The following is a 19,442-nucleotide window of genomic DNA, read 5'->3' as shown; positions in this document are numbered from 1 at the left end:
CTTTCATTAATACTACACTGTCTTGATTAATGTAGCTGTATAGTAGATTTTGAAATTGGATAATGTCAGTCCTCCAACTTTGTTCTTCAAAATTGTGTTGGCTGTTGTGGGTCTTTTGCCTCTTTCCTCTGTGGTGATCATGCTTCCGGGTCAGCTGGGGACTGAGGTTCCGGTTCCGGGGTCCCCTCCCTGGTTAGCACAGCTACCAGCTTGCTGCATGCACAGAACCCCATAGCAGAAACTGCCTCTGTGTGATTATTTTGAGTGTGGCTGACCTTCAGTGACATCTCCTAAGAGGAATAGGAATAGGGTTTCCTTGAGGAGGGTCTCAGATGGCCGTACCATGTGATGTCAGAGAATTTTACACCCCATAACCTCCCTAGATGGTTGGTGCAGACCAGAGGATGAGGGACACCTTTGGTGTAGAGTGTTTCAGAAGACTAATGTCACCTGGCAGAATGACACAGTTTAGGGCCGTCCTTCCAGAAGGCTCATCTCTGTGAGATGTATGTCCAGGTGGTAAGATACATTTTGTGCCATGGCTGAGCACCTGTGAAGATGTGAAAAATAATTCTGGTTCAGCACACATCTTTACCAGTACCAGAAGGAGCACAGTGAAGACAGGGTGTGGACAGGTCCTCCCTTGGGAAGGGCTGCCCCTCACCTATGGGAAGGGCTTTCCTGAGCAACACCAGCTTTCTCCAGCATCAGCTGCTCCCACCTGGACAGAAGCCACATGGCAGCCCCAAGTGTGGGGAGGCCTTTCACAATGGAAGAAGTCATTACAAGTGCAGCAAACTGGGGAAAGTTTTTGGGTACAAATATAAGCTTATTTGACATCAATGAATTCACGATGGAGAAAAAGTCCTCATGAGCGTGGGAAATTCTTTAGCTAAAGCTCCAACGTCATGCATCACCCTGGAGCCAGGGTTTACTACTATAGTGAATGTGGGGAATCTTTTAGCCTCGGTTCCATCCTCAGTAATCACCAGAGAGTTCCATGGAGCCAGGCCTTATGAACGTGCCAAAAGTATGAAATCCTTTAGACAAACTGTGACCTCATTTGACAATGCAGAGTTTGTATTCGAGAAAAGCTTTATACGTGCAATGAATATGGGGCATCTTTTAACCACAAATTCGACTTCATTCAACAACAGTTCACACTGGAGGAAAGCTTCCTCGTTCGGTGTAAGAACACAGGAGGAGAACTTTTGTGAGAGAGCCATCTACCTGAATTGAACTTTATATATCTGAACATACACGTGGGAGACCGCCCATAAATTCTAGGAATGTGGGAAGCTTTAATGAGCTGCACCATACTTTCTAACCTGCCCAGGCCAGGGCACTTGCCAGAGTAATGTCACAGTTTCTGTGGCATATGCCATTCCACCTCTACCACCTAGCAGGTCCCCGATGTGTATTTTAGTCACCCAGTGTAGTCAGGGAAGGCAGAGGTTTCCTTGCTCTCTCCCATGCCCTGGAGAAGACCGTGACTAGTCTGAGCCTTCAGGGGGCCTCCTTTTCTTCTATCTGACCAGTTAAGGCACAGTCCTGACACAATTTTGGCCAAGAAGACCTAGTCTGGAGAACTTGCAAAACGTCTTAGTTCTTTCAGTTTTGATTTAATTTGCATAGCTGACAAAGGCCACGTAGGAATGGTCTGTGGTCCTCTTTTGTGGCCTGAATCCCAGGATTTTTTTTTTTTTTTTTTTTTTGGCAGGTCCAGAGGTCACCTTGCGGAAAGGGAGGTTGCGGTGACAACCTTCAGTTCTTTGGGTAAGAAGAAAAATCTGTTCCCTTGTACCCAGGGCACATCACATAACACTCAGCTGTTCCCCAGGTACTGCAAAAGATCCATGTTCCCTGATGTCCAGAATTCCATTTGCTGGTGGCACTTGCCATAAGACTGCAGGGGCCAGACTGAAACAGTGTGTGTAACTAATAGGAGAAGACTGCACCACACTAGAGAGAATGTGCTTCTGGAATGCATCCCCAGATGTTCTAGTGACTGCAGCTGTATGACATGAGTGTCCATTTCATTCTGGTGTGTTTCCTGGAGTCAAGGGCATTGTCAGAGCACATAAGGGTTTGTTTGCTCCTGTAGCCTCTGGATTGTTCACCTCAAGGCCATTGTTGTCCAGTCAGGAAAGCGAAAATAGAGAAAAGGGGAATCCCATAGTCCAGAAATGTAACTTTTCTCACTCAGCTAGAGTTTTTGTTGACCCATAGAAATGATCTTTATTGCTTGTCAATATTACCTGCCACTAAAAGCCCACTAAAAGAGGGCTGTCCTTCCCAAGGCATGAAGAGAGAGAGATGGTTAAATAAATACAGAGTTGTCAAACCTTCTGGTTTCTGGGGGCGAGGGGGGGGAAGAGATCTAAACTTTTTTTTTAAACTCATTTAGCCAACATATAGTACATCATTAGTTTTTGATGTAGTGCTCAATGATTCATTAGTTGCGTATAACACCCAGTGCTCATCACGTCATGTGCCCTCCCTAATACCCATCACCCAGTTACCTCATCCCCCCACCCCCTCCCTTTCTCTAATCCTCAGTTTATTTCCTGGAGTCAAGAGTCTGCCATGATTTGTCTCTCTCTCTGATTTCTTCCCATTCAGTTTTCCCTCCCTTCCCCTCAGAGAAAGACAATTATCATGGTTTCACTCATATGTGGAATATAAGAGATCTAAACCTTCATGGAAACATTTTTTTAAGTTTTGTTGAGATATACCTGACACGCCATAACCTCACATATTTTAAAGTGTGCAACTGGATTACTTTTGATGTACAGGTGAACCCGTGAAACCATCATAATCATGTTAATAAACACAGCCATCACCCTTATACTTCCCTTGGACTTTTTTATCATCTCTCCCTGACCTTACCAGCCCTCTGGACAATGACTGATTCACTTTCCTTGACAATAAATTAGTTTGTATTTTCTAGAATTTTATATGATCAGAGTCACAAAGTGTTTGCTTTTTGTTTTATTCTGTTTCCTTCATGCTACATAATTATTTTCAGAGTCCTAAATGTCATAGTTCATTATTTTTATTGCTGAAGAGTGTCCCATTGTATGGATGGATATAGTATCTGTTTATTCATTTATCTGTTAATGGACGTTTGGGCTTTTTCCACTTTGGGGCTATTACAAATCAAGCTACATATTTAAAGCATACAATCTGATGTTTTGATACATGCTTAAACCCTTGAAGCCAAAAGTTTCTTTTTGCCCTTTTAAATCCATCCTTCTGACATATAAAATTATTGATCTAAAGACATATTCTACCTTTTGGAAAAAATATTTTTGTATGTATAAATGAATGGAGGGGAATGCCCTGTGAAGTTCCCCGAAGTCTTCCCCAGTTTTCCCACACTATCTGTCAGCTCATGAGCACTCTCATTTTATCTGTCTCTACCAAATTACTGGATTGTTTTACCTGTGGTCCTAGATATCATATTAATTAATGCATGACCTCTTCAGAATGCATTTCTAAAATGTAATTTCATAACATTAGTAACATCACACAAAATACACTATTTAAAATATGACAAAAATTAGGGGTGCCTGGGTGACACAGTCGGATAAGTGTCCAACTCTTGATTTCAGCTCAGGTCATGATCTCGGGGTCATGAGATTGAGCCCTATGTTGGGCTCCACGCTCAACAGGGAGTCTGCTTGAGATTTTCTCTCTCCCTCTTCCCCTCCCCCTGCTTGTGCACGCGGGCTCTCTCTCTCTCTCTCTCAAATAAATAAATCTAAAAAAACTAAAATATGACAAAAATTGGATAAGGTGGATGGATAAACAATTCAAGACTAAAAAAAAAAAAAACTAAAAATGATCCAAAAAACATGAGAACTCTCTAATCTCACTAGCAATAAAGAATTACATGTTCAAATAAAAACAACTGTTTAATTTGGTTTACCCACATTTGGCAAAGGTTTAAAAGTGTAACAGTATTAGTTAGCAGGGAAATGGTCACTCTTATACTTGTTGGTGGGAGTATAAATGGGTATCACATTTTCGGAACATTAATCTGGCATATCCTCTTTATCTAGAAATTTCACTTTTAGGAATTTGACCTAAGGAAATAGCTTAAGAAGTAAAAACGAAGTAAAAATGCAAATAATCTAAATGCCCAACAAGATATTAGCAAATAAAAATAAATTATGCCATATTTCTTCCACGGAATAATATTTTGTCATTTAAAATAATGTTGTTAATAGGATAGCAAATGCATTCCAGTTTATGCGCCAAATTTTACAAATCTTACAAGTAACTTTACTTGCTATAGACAAAAATGATAAAATGAGTAATATATGAATATTTCATCATGGATCACATCGTTATCTAAATACAATTGAGACTGATTTATTTCAATGTTTAAATGTGAAACATTTGTTTCATATTGTTAGCCAAATCATACAGTGTGCCATTTTGTCAATGACAATATAATTCAAATAATCAATATTCAGTTATTATATCCTCTTTGTACACCACATGAATTTAATAGAACAGGAAGACATTTGAAATATATGTTTACAAAACTATGGTCAAAAAATGAACTACAAATTTATATGTACCTAAACATGGATAGAACTAAATTGATAAGAATAACAACAACAAAGACAATACAGTATTTGTAACATGGAGCAACAGGGAGCATTTGCTGGCATTATTCTGCAACTGATCCATTATCCTTTTGTCCTGTTAAATTTTAAATATGATGGTTATACTTGCTTAGGCAGGAGAATGTCTTTGCTTGTTGGCACGAAATATGGGATGATGGGACATCACGTTGACAACTCTCAAGTGTTTCTGTGAGAAAAGTTCCTTTAGTATCTTTTTGGACATTTCTCTAAGTTTGAAATTATTTCAAATTACAAAGTAATTTTAAAATCTTTCCAAGTGAACTCACTCAGAAATCACACGTGTAACATTACAACTCACTAGTACAGTTGGTAGATTACACCTCTGTACATAGTTTTATTTATAACACACTGAAGACTGAAGTACGTTATTTAACGCCACATCTTGTCATTATGTTTTCACTTTCAAAGAATGAATAAACTCAGGGGTTAGGTCACATACTGTTTTACCAGATGTAAATATAACCATATATTCATTATGAATAGATTTATCTTATCTTATACTCTCCAAAGGCAAATTTAGAATTTGTTAGTTTATTAAAAAACAAAAATGGATATTTTGTTTACTAAAAATGCTTTGTCATTTATTTTATACATTTTACTTGGAATGTAAATTTCTAAAAAAAGGGGGATTGAGAGAGAATTATTAATAATGAAAAATGGCATATTACTATCAAGAAATACATTTCCCACTTCTAAGGTAGTTGTATGTTTTTCGAAATGGAATGGAATTTGTAAAATGTTAACTTGAAAAAGCAAGTTATTAAACCGGACTTTTTCCTCATACGCCTTTCTCAAATCTAGAATTATTTTACTACTTGCTTTTTAGTCTGGAAAATCCATTAGGGTAGTTTGGCATGGGAAATCCTAATTGAATCATCTTGCCTCATTAAGAGCCCCAAAATAATTGGTTCAATATTCAAGCATAAAATTATGCTGAGAAGGAAGTCAGAGTTATCCCACCCCAACTTCCGGAATTTTTCTGGGCTAACCCCTTCCCCAACCCCACTCCCCCTACCGTCATCTTGACTTGTCTTGTGGAAACACAGCCATCTGTGCATTTGCGGTCTTCCAGCTCCTGTCACACTGCTCCTCCGTGTTTGTTCACAGCACGTCTTCAATCACAAAAGAAAATGCTTGGACACTGAAGAATGTCAGTACTTGGATTAATAATTAACTCATGTTAAACGTATTCAGGTGGTGCTTTTCAATCTTCTAAGTCTCTTGTGATCTTCAGACCCTGTTTGCTTTGTTCTTTCTAATTCAAATAATCTCCTGGATAAAGAAGAATACAACACAACAGCATCATAGAGGCTATGAATACACAGGTATTCACTATCGTCTGTTACATCAGCTACTCTAGCTCCTCTTCATCTTTATGTATATATTTATATAGTTTTATTTGTATATATCACACACATGGGGCATGGATATAAATTCATCTCTATATATAGTATCTACACAGTATATGGTATACATATAGTATATTATATTAATACATAGAGATGAATTTATATTCATCTCTCTCTATAAAGATATATATGTTGTTTTGTTTCACATATTTTATTTTTTTGAAGATTTTATTCATTTATTTGAGAGATAGAGAGCACAAGTGGGGGGAGCAGCAGAGGGAGAGGGAGAAGCAGACTCCCCGCTGAGCAGAGAGCCCAACTCGGGTTCGATCCTAGGACCCTGGGATCATGACCTGAGCCACAGGCAGACGCTCAACCAACTGAGCCACCCAGGCACCCCTTGTTTCACTTTAATTACTGCCCCCAGGATTTAGAAATCTCAGTCCATTAGAAAGCTTTGATCTTAATTCTTTTCTTCAAATCTTGTGCTTTCTTTTCATTCTTCTACCAATCTTCACATAGCTGGCCCTTCTTGTTCCGCTGTCCAATGTGGCTTCTTCAGAGGCCTCTGTTCACTACTGGATCTCGCAGGATCCTTCCTCCTCCCCACCCATGTCGCTCTACCCCAGCCCTGTTTTATTGTTTTTTTGTAACCCTCATCACCACCTAATAATTTTTTCTGTCTCCTTCAAATAAAAGGTGAGCTCTGTGAGGATAGGGATGCGGATGTCACCCGGGGGCTTATTACTGACCCACGCACAGACTGAATATTAGCCTTAGTTAAATGAATAAGTGAATCTAAGCTTGTGTCATCCACCTCCTGTCCAGGAACTTATTACTTTTCCTGTCACCTTCTTTGGAACACCTTCCAAATCCGTACCTCCCACAGTGATCACTCTTGGTTGTAAAGCAAAACTTGATTATTGCAATCCTCAGAAACATTTCCAACAATATTTCTTTATATCGAACCCTAATCATGGCATCTCTCTCATGTTTTCCCAATTTTCCATAATCTGGCTTTTGAAAGACTAATTCCAACATTTCTTCCTTCTGCCAATATGAATACTGAGATGCCAAACTTACTATAAAAGTCTCAGATACAAATCAGATCTTCCTTTTGGATCAGTATTCAGCACAGTTGTACTTTCCTCTTTTCGTTTCATCTATCTTCAGAAACTAAAAACTGACAATAAAGTAGACCAAGTATTTTTCACATGCTTTGCTCTTTCAGTTGAAAATAGACAAAATATACCAGCCTCATCACTATCGAGCCTTCATTCGTGCCAAGTGTTGCCCACCTGCTCTATTCACATCCACCAATAAATTGTTTAAAGTCAAGACTCATTTCTTCATTTTAAAAAAATCCCTTCAAAATCCAGTACTACATAAAATTAATAATATCATGCTTCTCCTTTTCCTTCTTTCTTGGCTCAAATAATTTCTCTTTGAGATTCTTGGAATTACAATTGTAAATATGCTTTCTACTTTCTTGCTTTCAGATCTATTTCTGCCACCTCACTAGTTCATAGTAATAATGAAGGTCATGTTTACTGATTTATGGTTAAATTTAAATTTCATTTTATTCATTATTCACAATCACTTACATTTCTTAATTCTTTCTCCTCCTGTTTTCATTTAAGAATTACCAGGAAACCATTTCAAAGTATCTGGGTTTTCATTTTATCTAATCATTTCCCCCTTCCTCCAAATGTTTTGCTAAAATCCAGTCCCTTGAAATGTGTTCCAACTTTGCCAGCAACTCCCTGGGATCAATTAACAATTAATGACCTTCCTAGGCTGTGCTGGATCATTTCACATATATCTTATCACTTGACTTTCCTGTTGATATCGTTAGAAAAACTATTAGCCTCATCTCAGATTTTATACAACCGACCTGAGAAAAATTGAGTAACTTGCCTCTGGTTGAACAGCTGATAAGTGGTAAAGGGGGATACGTGTCTACTGCTCTTCCCACTTTGGAAGACTTCCCTTACCGCTCTGCATTCTAAAACTCAGTCCAGAAGGATCTTGGTGCTCAGTGCCACCTAACCATACAGTTACTCAATGCCTAGTATCTTATTCCTACTCTACAGTTCTAAAATTTGCCTAAATATGTCAACAGTGCCTTCTAGAAATGTCATTCAACACAAGTCATCACTAAGTCTCACTTTCCTCTTCTGTAAATCAGAAGAAATAATAGGTTCCAACCTCACTGCACCATTTTAAGGAATAAATGAAATAATGTGTGCAAACCCTTAAGTATAATGCCATTACTAAGAAAAGTTAATTTATTAACTTAATGAATGTTAACTACCATCACCACCATCATCATCATCATCATCATCATCATCATCATCATCATCACTATTTTGGAAACATGAACCAGGAAAACAGTGCACATCTATTTAGCCAAAACAAGTCACTGTAACCCTAAACACACACACAAAAAAACCCTCCTCTTATTCTAATGTGAGGTTCTGGATAGTTTTCAGTACCTATAAATCCTATAATTGTCTTCATCTGGAAGATAGCTATGTATGTAGTTGCTGGAACAGTTAGTCTAGCTTTCAGATATTACCCAACCAATAAGAACTGTGTGATCAAAGAAAAGACACTTACTTTATTGCTTTAATCTACTCATATATAACATAAAGGAATTGGAACATATAATAAATACCAAAGACTCCATCCAAACCAAAGTTCTGAGATTATCTCTTGACCCACTCCATTTTATGATAAATAATTAACATCTGTGGTAGCAAAGAATAAATTATTCTCTGGTTCCAGTTCACCAAATTGATTTCTAGCTCTCGGAGAGAATTATTACATCATTTTAACTCCAAAAATAACAAGACATAAAGGCGTTTCACTCTGGTAGAGATTAATAAAGTACTTATCCCAAGAAAATCAATGCATGCCAACTAGACACAGTAGTCCATTCTTTGAAGTAAGTATAGTCACCTGCCATGATCTATCATCTCATTAACTCTTACAAAGTCTCTATAAATTACTTAAGTGGTATGTAACAGAAATACTTTTGTTTTAGAAGGAGAAAAATAAAACCCAGCTGTATGTAAAATGAAGAATTTGCATATTTTGCATAGATTTTCCCATAACATTGAGGAGAAATCTAGAAGAAACTGAATTTGTGAGCTTCCATTCCAGGGTACCTAAGGAAAATGAGAAATAGTGAGATAAATAGATAAGAAATATAGGGAAAGGGAACATCTTTTTGCTTCTTTTATTCAAGCCTGGACTGCCCCCAAAATCCAGATCAGGGAAATTTCCGAAGTGTCCAATCTTCTAAAACAAGTTTACTAATAGTGCTGTTCTTTTCATACAATGAAACTATGCAAAAGCTGAATTTTTCTTCACAGTGAGTCATTGGGAAGACCTCTGATCTTATCGATTAAGCTAGTCATTTGTATTGCTCCCGTTACTGAGAGCTGCCTTTCCTAGACAGTCATTGTGCTTCACAGCAGAGAGACCTTGATTCCCAAGCAAGGGGCTGAGACACCCATTCAGGCAGCTCTGTGCTAATGTTTCACTCCCCCCCTTCCTCATCCCTTCCTCCTATCTCCCTCGCTTCCTCCCTCCCTCGCTTCCTCCCTCCCTCTCTCTCTTTCTTCCTTCCTTCCTTCCTTCCTTCCTTCCTTCCTTCCTTCCTTCCTACCCCCGTTCTTTCCATCCTTCCTTCCTCAGTCTTTGTCTTTGTCCTCTTTCTTATACTCTTCTTTCTAAGCCAGACTATTCTCCTAATTTCACAGTATACTTAGGTTACTTGCAGAGTTACAGTTAAAACCCATAGGGTTTATTGGTAGGAATTTTTCTATAGTTAGCTTGTACTGTCATTTACATAGGGTAATATAAGATCTCACCTTGTAGGTTCCTAATTGACAGCAATTAGGAAAACTAAATTCCAAAGCAGAGTGCAAGCAAGCCAGCATATTTATACAAAAGTAAAAATCTTGAAAAGACAACTTTGGTGGCAGGATTCAATTAAAAATCCTGATAGTCTGAATTCTCTAAATATGACCAAGTATATTTTAAATTAAAATGAAACAAACTATAACATTTTCTAAAAGGAGTATCTGGAAAAATATACTTGTCCTAACTTCCTTGATTATTTGTGGTCTTTTGTGAGTCACGGAGCAAATGAAAAGGTGAAAGGCTGCTTTGATAAGCTGTAGCTCCAGAAGTTCTAGCATGTTCCCTGGTCAACCAGAGAATGTTCATGAAATGTACTCAATATATTGTAAAGCACTTAACTATTGCTACTTACTATTTTTAGATCATCTTGAAGAAGTCAGTTCATAAATATAAGACAGTCCCATGTCCATAACTTGAGTATAATTTTTTTCAACCTAAAAGTTAACCTAGTTGTCCCCATTTGAAATAAATGTGTCTCCTATTTATTTAAAAATACCTTGGTGTCCTCCAAGTTCCTGCACTATGTTGCTTCCAATCTCAAATTAAAATGGAGGGGAGAGTTGAGGCAAAAAAAAAAAAGAGAAAGAAAGAAAGAATTGTCTATTCATAGGCTTCTGACATAAAGACGGCCAGTTCAAATTCTACAACCTAACATATTATTTGTTGTAGTTTGTGTTATTAGATCCAATATAGCAGAGACCTACACTGTAAATTTCATAGTATTAGCAAGTGTTATATCTAGCCTCCATATTGTTTTCTTTCTAATGATTTTAATTACGTTGTTTTAAAGCAACACTCTTCTTTAGCAGTATTTCAAGAGCAGAGAGCATGTGATAAGTGGGATGGACAGATGTGAACTGCAGCCTATGGTCTTAGCTCTTTCCCCTTTTCTCCTACTCTCCAAGTTGCGTCCTCTCATTTCCCACTTTATTCAGGGTTCAAGTAGCTCTGAGAGTTGGGTCCTGTGCCCTCACACACAGAGGCTCCTAACCAAGGAAGAAATCACCCGCAACGATCACCTCTTCCCTGTCTTATGCCCATTCTTTGTTTCCTGTTAGCCAACATGTCTAATCCTGGGTTAGAAAGAGTATGGGGGGAGAAGGAGAAGGCGAGAGACAGAAAAAAGGAGGAGGGTGGCAGAGGATTAGGGAACGGAGGAGAGTCAGCTCCCTTAGAGGAGCTCTCCTGTTTACTCGAACCATAATGTTACAGATGAGAATACTGAGCATTTGATCTGCAAATGCCCACACAGCTAATTCACATCATCCTAAGGGCGAATTCTCTTGACTTCCAAGTCACAAATCTTAAAAGTTTCCAAGGCTGGATTTCTATGATATATCCTATCCCTCAGTACCAAAAATAAATTCACCTTAATCTATGAAGTCTATTATGTTTAATACCTTAAAAACTCTAAGAATTTACGAAACATAGGAAATCACATATTAAAAGAGTCTCTTCACAGTTAAGGCAATGGGCTTCTGAGAAGTGCCCTCTATTGTTTTCAGGTACTGAAGACCAGGACCTGTGTTGGCATCACCTGAAAAAATTCTCATCACTAATGGCACGTCAGCAACATATGGGCATTCTGGACTCCAAATCTTCCCGCCACAGAGGACTTTGGTTGTATATTTGAGTGTATTGAGACTTAGGTTAGTTGTGCCATTACTTGTAGAAGTCTCTCTGCCTGATACGACCTCCTATTACACAAGCTGTTCCCTCCCCTATGTCTAGGAGGATCTAAAAATGGTAAGGAATCTCTTACATATGGGAAACTTGAATTTCATTCTCACCATACTGTGAAATATGATTACTCTCCTCTGACCAAGATGGTTAAATTGCCAAAGGGCCAGTCCTAAAAGATTTTTTAGGACACTACCCAAAAATTCAGTAAGAATAAATAACCTCCCACAGGTGAACAGCTCAGCCAAGTACAAAAAAATTTCCTTCCCCAAATTTAAAACCCAAATGTACAAACCCTGACATCCAGAATTATATACATTTTTTTTCATTGTTATACAGGGCACTGCCAACTCAAAACAGGAAACAATCCAATGCAAATGTGAATGGGCGACTGTCCCCAGAGGTTTCATTGACATTTTTCTACTCAATTCTGTCTCGTTGGGTTGATTCTCTTGGTTGGTATCATGATGGAGTCTTACCAGTGCTCGAATTCCCCTCTTCTTCCCAGACCCCTGTCACAGTAAAGCAGGATAAATACAGTTGATCTGCTTCAACTCATTCTCCAAGCACAAGCTAAGATGATCTTTCAAACACCCAAATCTGAGAGGTCTCTTGAGTTTTTAAAGCCCATCCAGTGACTTGTTATCTTCTGAGAGTGAAATCTGAAGCCCATTTCACGGCTTCAAAGGTTCTCCATGGTCTGGCGCTTGCCTTTTTCTCCAGCCTCCTCTTCTGCATCCCCACCACCTTCCCAAACTCGTATCAATCTTCTGACTATTTGAATACATAGCCCTTCCCCTTCCTTCTAGGCTCTAGAATCTCCAGATCTACACTACCCTTTATCCTTCTCTGAGAAGGAGAGGTTTTGGGAGAACTAGCACTTTCTCCAGGTGCCTTGCTTCTCCCCAGTCACACCTTACTATGTTAAGTCTCTCTGACATGTGCCACCACACACATGCCTGTGTCCAAATGATTGTCTGCCTTCCCAATCAGGTTAGGTTACAAGCTCCATGGAGGATAGGACCATGTGTTTTATTGACTGCATGTCCTTTGGTCCTAGGGCAGGACATATTTTGGTGCCTAAGACACATTTGTTGGCTAAATCATACAAATCGTATAAGCGCAGCATATTAAGTAGAAGTTACTCCAGAGCAGTTGTTTACAACAGCCAGATTTCTTTTTCTCTCCCTCCTTGTCACAGATTACTGACACAGGTATAATCTTGACCACTCTTCTCCCATGTCTCTTGCCTCCCAGTTCTTACCAGTCACAGGAACGTATGATGCCTTGTCAATCACATGCCACAAAACTGGCTCAATCCTATGACATCTATAGGGTTCCCCAATATAGTTTAGTCAATAAGCAGACTTCCCTTTTCAAATCGGAAAACCTATCCGTTGTGGGCCGAATTGTGTTGCCACCTGCCTCCCAAATGCCTCTGTTGGAGCCTCCAGTACCTTAGAATGTGACCGGATTTGGAGATAAGGCCTTTAAAGATGTGATCACTTTAAAGGAGGCCTTTAGGGTTGTCCCTAATCCAATCTGACTTGTATCCTTGTCAGAAGAGGAAATTTAGATTTGCAGGGAGACACCAGGGGCTCGTGCACAGAGGGAAGACCAGGTGAAGACACAGGGAGAAGGCAGCCATCTGCAAGGCAAGGAGAGAGATCTCAGGGGAAACCAAACCTGCTGACACCTTGATCTTAGACTTCCAGCCTCCAGACCTGTGAGAAGATGAATTTCTCTCATTTATGTTACAGAGTCTGTGAACATGGCTCGGTATTTTGTTATGGCAGCCCTCACAGACTAATACACTACGGAAGTTTAACACTTCGTACCTGTATTCTGGAGCTGAAACTCTACACTTATCATCACTGTTTTTCCATTTTGAACTAAGTCTTTATAGCTGAGTCCAGAAAGAAATACGAACAGTAAGGAAGAAGAATCTAATAGTAACAACTCATGGGTCACCAAGTATGTGCCAGGCACTGTACTAGGTGCTCCACGGTCTGTCAACATTTTCTCCACTTCACAGCTCAGGGATCTCAGGGCTACAGAGGTTGAGTAATCATGATCAGCCCAAGATCATACAATTAGCAAAAAGGAAGAGACAGCATTTGAACTTACATGTGTCTAACACAGCCGAGTGGCACAGAAAGAGCAAAGGCTTTGGGAGTTACATGACTTGGGTTTGAACTCAGGTTTGTTGCTAAATGTCAGAGTGTGACTTTGGGACAGGTCATTGTCTTCCATGAACCTCAGTGTCTTCATCTGTAAGATGAGGATAATACTATGTATCTTGTAGGATTAAATGCGGTAACACATGAAAGAACAAGAACCTGGCTCATGCAGGCAAGGGCAAAACAAGAATCCTTGACCCCAACATTTGCAGAAATTGCCATATTTCAGCAGTGCCTTTCGGTTTTATAAAGAAAAAGTGTATTTCCATATTGATTTATATGTGATCATTTAAAAATTAAATAAGCTGATATCTATCAGGTGACGGATTTGCCTCTATCCTTACCCTGGCCCATGCCTGGTTGCATCTTGGGATGTCTATGGGCACCCCGGGCATGGATTGAAGGAAAATGAAGTTAAGACTGGTTTGTTTTAGCAGGTGAGACCTGACCCAACAAAGACTAGTGTGTGTGTGAAAATATATATTTGATTGGGAATTCTGACTTGAATTTAAGTCTATTTTTAACTTGTATTTCTTAAAGAAATTACTATTCAATCATGGCTAAAACTACTGCTCAGCTACAATTATCTCAAAAAGTTTAATTAAAAAAAAATAAAAAGTAGTACCACTCAGTACCACACCTTGCCTCAAAACCACCTCCTTCAGTTTTCTAGATAAGTGACCTTGGCCAAATTCCCTAATGTCCGTAAACCTGTTTTCCTCATCTGTAAAATGACCACAATAATAACCACGTCACTGTTTGGTTGTAAATAATAAATGCAATTATGTATGTATAGTGCTTAGCGATAATAGCATTTTCAGAGCATTTGCTATGTGCCAATCACTGGGCTAAGCACCTCACTGGAATTTAACTCAGTAGAGTCTTCACAACAACTTTAGGAAATAGATACTATTTCATCCTCATTTAACTGATGAAGAAGCTGAGATTCAGAGAAGTTGAGTAATTTGTTCGAGGCCACTCAGCTAGGAGGCAGTGGAGCTGAATTCAGAGCCAGGCAGTTTGCAGAGGCTATGCTTTTAGCCTTTGTGAGATCAGTAGATGTTCACTACCCAATACCTGCAATGGTATTATTTAATTGTATTTAATTTTTAATTATTTAATTTTACATTTTATCTACTTCCATTGAAAGAGAATTTTGTTCAAAGCTACTAAATGGGGGCGCCTGGGTGGCTCAGTCGTTAAGCGTCTGCCTTCGGCTCAGGGTGTGATCCCGGCGTTCTGGGATCGAGCCCCACATCAGGCTCCTCCGCTGGGAGCCTGCTTCTCCCTCTCCCACTCCCCCTGCTTGTGTTCCCTCTCTCGCTGGCTGTCTCTATCTCTGTCAAATAAATAAATAAAATCTTAAAAAAAAAAGCTACTAAATAAAGTATAACCTGTAAATAGGAATGCTTTGCAAAATTACATGAATGATGGTGTGTTCCGGATTTAACTTAGTTTCACTTCAGAATTATTTATTTAATTATACCAATTACATTGATGCTAAAATTGTATAGCTAGCGTCAATGAAACGAAATAATACTATCAACACAGAGGCTGAGAAATGTGTATCAGAAACCACAGGGGGATGTGTTTACTGGGTAAAGAGTACTTTTTTTAGTTTTAGAATATACATATATAATGTCCTGTAGGTAATTTTAAGTCAAAATGTACATTTAATACAAAATATGAAAAAACATCAAGACACTCTGCTTCAAAGAATACCATACCAATGTATTTTTTCCAGTCTTAACTTGTAAGTTTTGTAAAAAGGTAATCACAATATACGGGGATCTCACCATCTAGTTTAAATTTTCCATCTTCTCTCAAACACATATCTCACATTTATCTGTACTTTTCTTCATTCAACATGTATAAGCACACACTTTGGGTGGCCCTGTGCTGGATGCCGGAGATACCCAGGAAAAAAAAGACCCAGTTCTCCCTTCAAGGAAAGCTGGACACACAGAGATAGTCAGATCGTAAGAATAATGCGATTGGTGTTTCCACTGTAGAATTTTCATAGCTGAGTTGGAAGACAAGTGAAGAAAATAGGAAGGGAAGCATCCTCAGATGAGAAGACAGAAGATTGCAAAGGCCTGAGGCTTGGAGAGTGGGATAGGTTTTAACTGATTCCACTTTACTAGACTCTAAAGAGGGGCTACAAGAAAGACACGGAGCATGGAAGCCTGTGCCCTCCTCTCGTGCAGTGCCCTAGAGTTTGGATAGTTCACAGATTTTGAAAGTGAGAATGTCCAAACATGGCTAGATCTATAGGTTAGAATTTTTACTGGGAGGAGTGTGGAAGCCGGATTGGATTTAGGACATTTGTGGGCAAAGTAATTCAGGATGTTAACTGCTCTTGCTGTCACAGGAGAAAGTTAAGGGTCTGAAAAAAGATGGCGACGATGGAAGCTGAGAGGAAAGGGATTAAAATGTACTAACCGCCCTAGATCCTAGTTCTTCCTGTGTCCTATAAATACATAAATAAAGAAATAACCCAAACAAACAAAAAACTGTTTCTCACATTTTCTTTTCTGTCTCATATGTACTTTTTATGAATAATCCAGAAGTATTTAGTTAGAACAGATACTTATTGCATGACTTTGTGCCAGGCACTGGAAGAGTGCTTTATAGGCATCACCTAATTGAATTTTTACCAAATTCTTATAGGAACTGCTACTCTACTAAGAAGAAGTCTGAGGCACAGAGAGTTGAAGCAACTGGCCCAAGGTCACACTGCTGGTCAGAAGCTGAGGTAAGATCCAAACCCATTTTGTGTGGGTCTGAGGTTGATGCTCTTTTGCACCTGCAGACTGTTTCCGCTTCCTCTCACTCACACGGACTCCTGGCCTCTTAAACTGAATCAGCCCCTCCTTGTCCTTCCTTAGAGGAAAAATCGGTTTTTCCCCGAATTTTTCCAACTACTGTCCAATCTCTTTCTTTCCATGAAATATCTTGAACTCCTGTGATACCCATCTTCTCCGCAGCCGTTTTCTCCTTAAATTTCAGCATTCTTTTCTTGAAACATTCAAAGCATCCCTCCATCTGTCTTTTCCTTGTGCTCCTTGGAGTAGTCTGTATAATTAACCACTCCTTTCTTCTTGAAGCTATCTCCCCCCATATGTGCTGCAACACTTTGCTCTCCCAACATGGTCCAATGCTCCCCTAGGGGTTCCTTCTCTGTTAGTATTTCCTTCCTGCTGAGGCACTCATTCCTTGTCTTTTCTGGTCTGCGCAGTCCACTAGAGGCATTGGGTTTTTGTTTATTTCCTTTTTTTTGGTCCTCTGCTGTTCTCTTTCAATATGATCCCTCAAAGCACTCTTCACATTATGACTTTTAATTATCATGATAGAATGTAAATCTCTTTTCCTGTCTTAATTTCTCAACATTTTTTGAAGACCCAATTTCATATCAACTTGGAAGTCTTTCTTCCACGCCTTACTGACAACATGTATTTCACACAGCCCGCCCAAACGCCTTCACTGCTGACCCAGTCACCTTCGCCCATATCTCCAGTAAGCAGCAAAGAAGTACACAAAGGATTCATTCTGCTGTTAGTTAAGCCTTTTGCCTGACTTTCATCTCCCCAAATGCTTAGGTTTCTTTGTTCATAACACATGCCAACAGGGTATTAAGCTTACAGAACTAAAATTGAAGCCTGCAGGTGATAACAAGAAAAAAAGTGGTTAGGTCAGAAGAACAGCCCTGGCTGAATGCATCCTGGATACACAGCTTATACTCAAGTTCCTGGAGGACTGAGAACCTCTTTCCCATACTGACAACTGAGAGCCTCCAAAGCTAGTATGATTCAATGAGGAAGCATTCCATTGAACCAACAGTTCACCAGGCTAACAGCGACTCTCCAAGCCCTGTGCAAGTAAATGATTACCGTTCTTGCGGAGCCCTCTCAAGATGACACGCAATTGACACTCCAATCGCCAGGACGTGGGAATTCAGACATAAATTTAGACTGAGACAAAGAGCAACATCCCTAAGATTTTGCTCTGTTCGCTAGTTTTTGTTTTTCTTATTTGGAGGGGGGGCGCGAGAGAGGGGAGGACGTTAGGGTAGGAGGAGGAAACCAAGCTCCCAAGCCCCTCCTCTGCCCTCCTCTTATCCGGGTGGTCTTTAGCGCCCTGAAGGTAATCTGTTTGGTTCATATATATATAAATAACCTTTCTGTTTTTCCTGTCAGCGCCCTGCCAGCCACACAGTCAGAGGCCAAGGGGAGGCTCTGACCCGGGCTGCGAGTCAGGAAGGCAAAGATCGCGAAGCTTGGCGCCTCGGAGCGGAGCGCTCAGGGCCAGGTGACACAGCCGTGGGTTCCGCGGCGCGGGCTTGACAGTTTCATCCCCGCCCACTCGCAGGAGAGCGCCCGGCAGGGCTGCACGCGCGCGCGCAGGGGGCCATAAAAGCTGCGGCCGCGCCGAGACGCCGAGCTCGCCCACCGCCCGGAGCAGCGGCCGCACCATGCACGTGAACGGCAAAGTGGCGCTGGTGACCGGCGCGGCGCAGGGCATCGGCAGAGCCTTTGCGGAGGCGCTCCTGCACAAGGGCGCCAAGGTAAGCGTGGCGCCCGGCCGCAGAAACTTGTCTCCCCACCCCGAGACTCGCCCACCGACCAAAGGACTCCCCGGGGAGCCAGGGCCCCGCGTCCCGGGCTGCCCACCTTGCCGCTTACGAAAGCTGCGGAGGCTGACGGTCTCCAGCCGACCTCGAAAGCGGCTGGGGAGGGACCCCGAACTTTAACTGCAGAATCTGAGGTCCAAGAGGGGAGCGTCCTAGTGTTTATTTACTGTTCGTCAGTTTCACGAGCTGCGCAGGACCTCGATGCCTCTCCTCTTGTCTGTAGGTAGCGCTGGTCGATTGGAATCTTGAAGCAGGTGTAAAGTGTAAGGCTGCCCTGGATGAGCAGTTTGAACCTCAGAAGACTCTCTTCATCCAGTGCGATGTGGCTGACCAGGAACAACTGAGAGGTAAGAGAGGGGAATCAGTCCATCAACACGAAACATGCCTTCAACAAGCAACGACCTGAAGGCAGCCCGGGGCCAGAGAGCCAGCCTCCGTGCAGGCTGATCGGCTACCTCCTGGAGAACAGCCACTTACAAGCTCCAATAGATAGCTTGGACTGTTGTTTCCTACTGACATCCCGATAGCCATAAAAACTAAGGGGGGAAAACCAAGACTGCTTGAGAAATCTTTTATTTTAGTCATTTGGCAGCACATAATGTAATCAAAATTCCTTTGTGTATTCAAAGACCGTGTTGCTGCAGTAATTATTAAGCGACTGAAATTGCAGATGGAACTTGGAAAGTTGAAGTAGGCTAAGGGACTGTGGCAAACAGCTTCTCCCAGAACGCTGGAAGATGCAGAGTCCCATGACAACCAAATGTGGCAATGTTTCCTTTTATACATACTAGAATGCAAGATCAAGGATCATCATCACAGACGTGCTAGACGCCTTCAACCAAATGTTCTCTCTGGTTTTTCCCCTCTGAAATGGTCCTTTAAAAATAATAATAGCTGTACTGCTGTGTTAGAATTGCAGAAGAAAAGTTTCTATCAGACTTTCCTCAACGCTTTCCTGTTTCCGGTCTGCTCCCTTAAAATAGAACAATCTACTTGTGGATATCAAGGACAGTAT

At 40.5% G+C, this 19,442-nt stretch overlaps 1 protein-coding gene and 1 long non-coding RNA gene across 3 annotated transcripts in view; one reads left to right on the top strand and one right to left on the bottom strand.

The window, feature by feature from the left end:
- The window catches only part of LOC130543357 (uncharacterized), a 36,197-nt gene extending 17,536 nt beyond the window's left edge, over positions 1-18,661 (bottom strand). The window contains exons 1-2 of the long non-coding RNA XR_008958676.1: positions 18,468-18,661; positions 5,674-5,930 (exon numbers count right to left, since the gene is read on the bottom strand). This is a non-coding gene — a long non-coding RNA (uncharacterized LOC130543357). The remainder of the gene's footprint in view (positions 1-5,673; positions 5,931-18,467) is intronic.
- The window catches only part of HPGD (15-hydroxyprostaglandin dehydrogenase), a 30,542-nt gene continuing 28,782 nt past the window's right edge, over positions 17,683-19,442 (top strand). Inside the window, exons 1-2 of one of the 2 annotated variants that reach the window (XM_026518879.4) lie at positions 17,683-18,361; positions 18,651-18,774. In XM_026518879.4, the coding sequence (XP_026374664.1) occupies positions 18,269-18,361; positions 18,651-18,774 (217 nt within the window). In that variant the 5' untranslated portion in view covers positions 17,683-18,268. The remainder of the gene's footprint in view (positions 18,362-18,650; positions 18,775-19,442) is intronic. The other variant, XM_026518881.4, reaches the window with a different exon arrangement.

The sequence above is a fragment of the Ursus arctos genome, unplaced genomic scaffold (assembly GCF_023065955.2).
Source record: "Ursus arctos isolate Adak ecotype North America unplaced genomic scaffold, UrsArc2.0 scaffold_11, whole genome shotgun sequence".
Lineage (NCBI taxonomy): Eukaryota > Metazoa > Chordata > Mammalia > Carnivora > Ursidae > Ursus > Ursus arctos.
The sequence above is the reverse complement of the archived record's forward strand: the minus strand, read 5'-3'. Positions and strand labels throughout refer to the sequence as shown.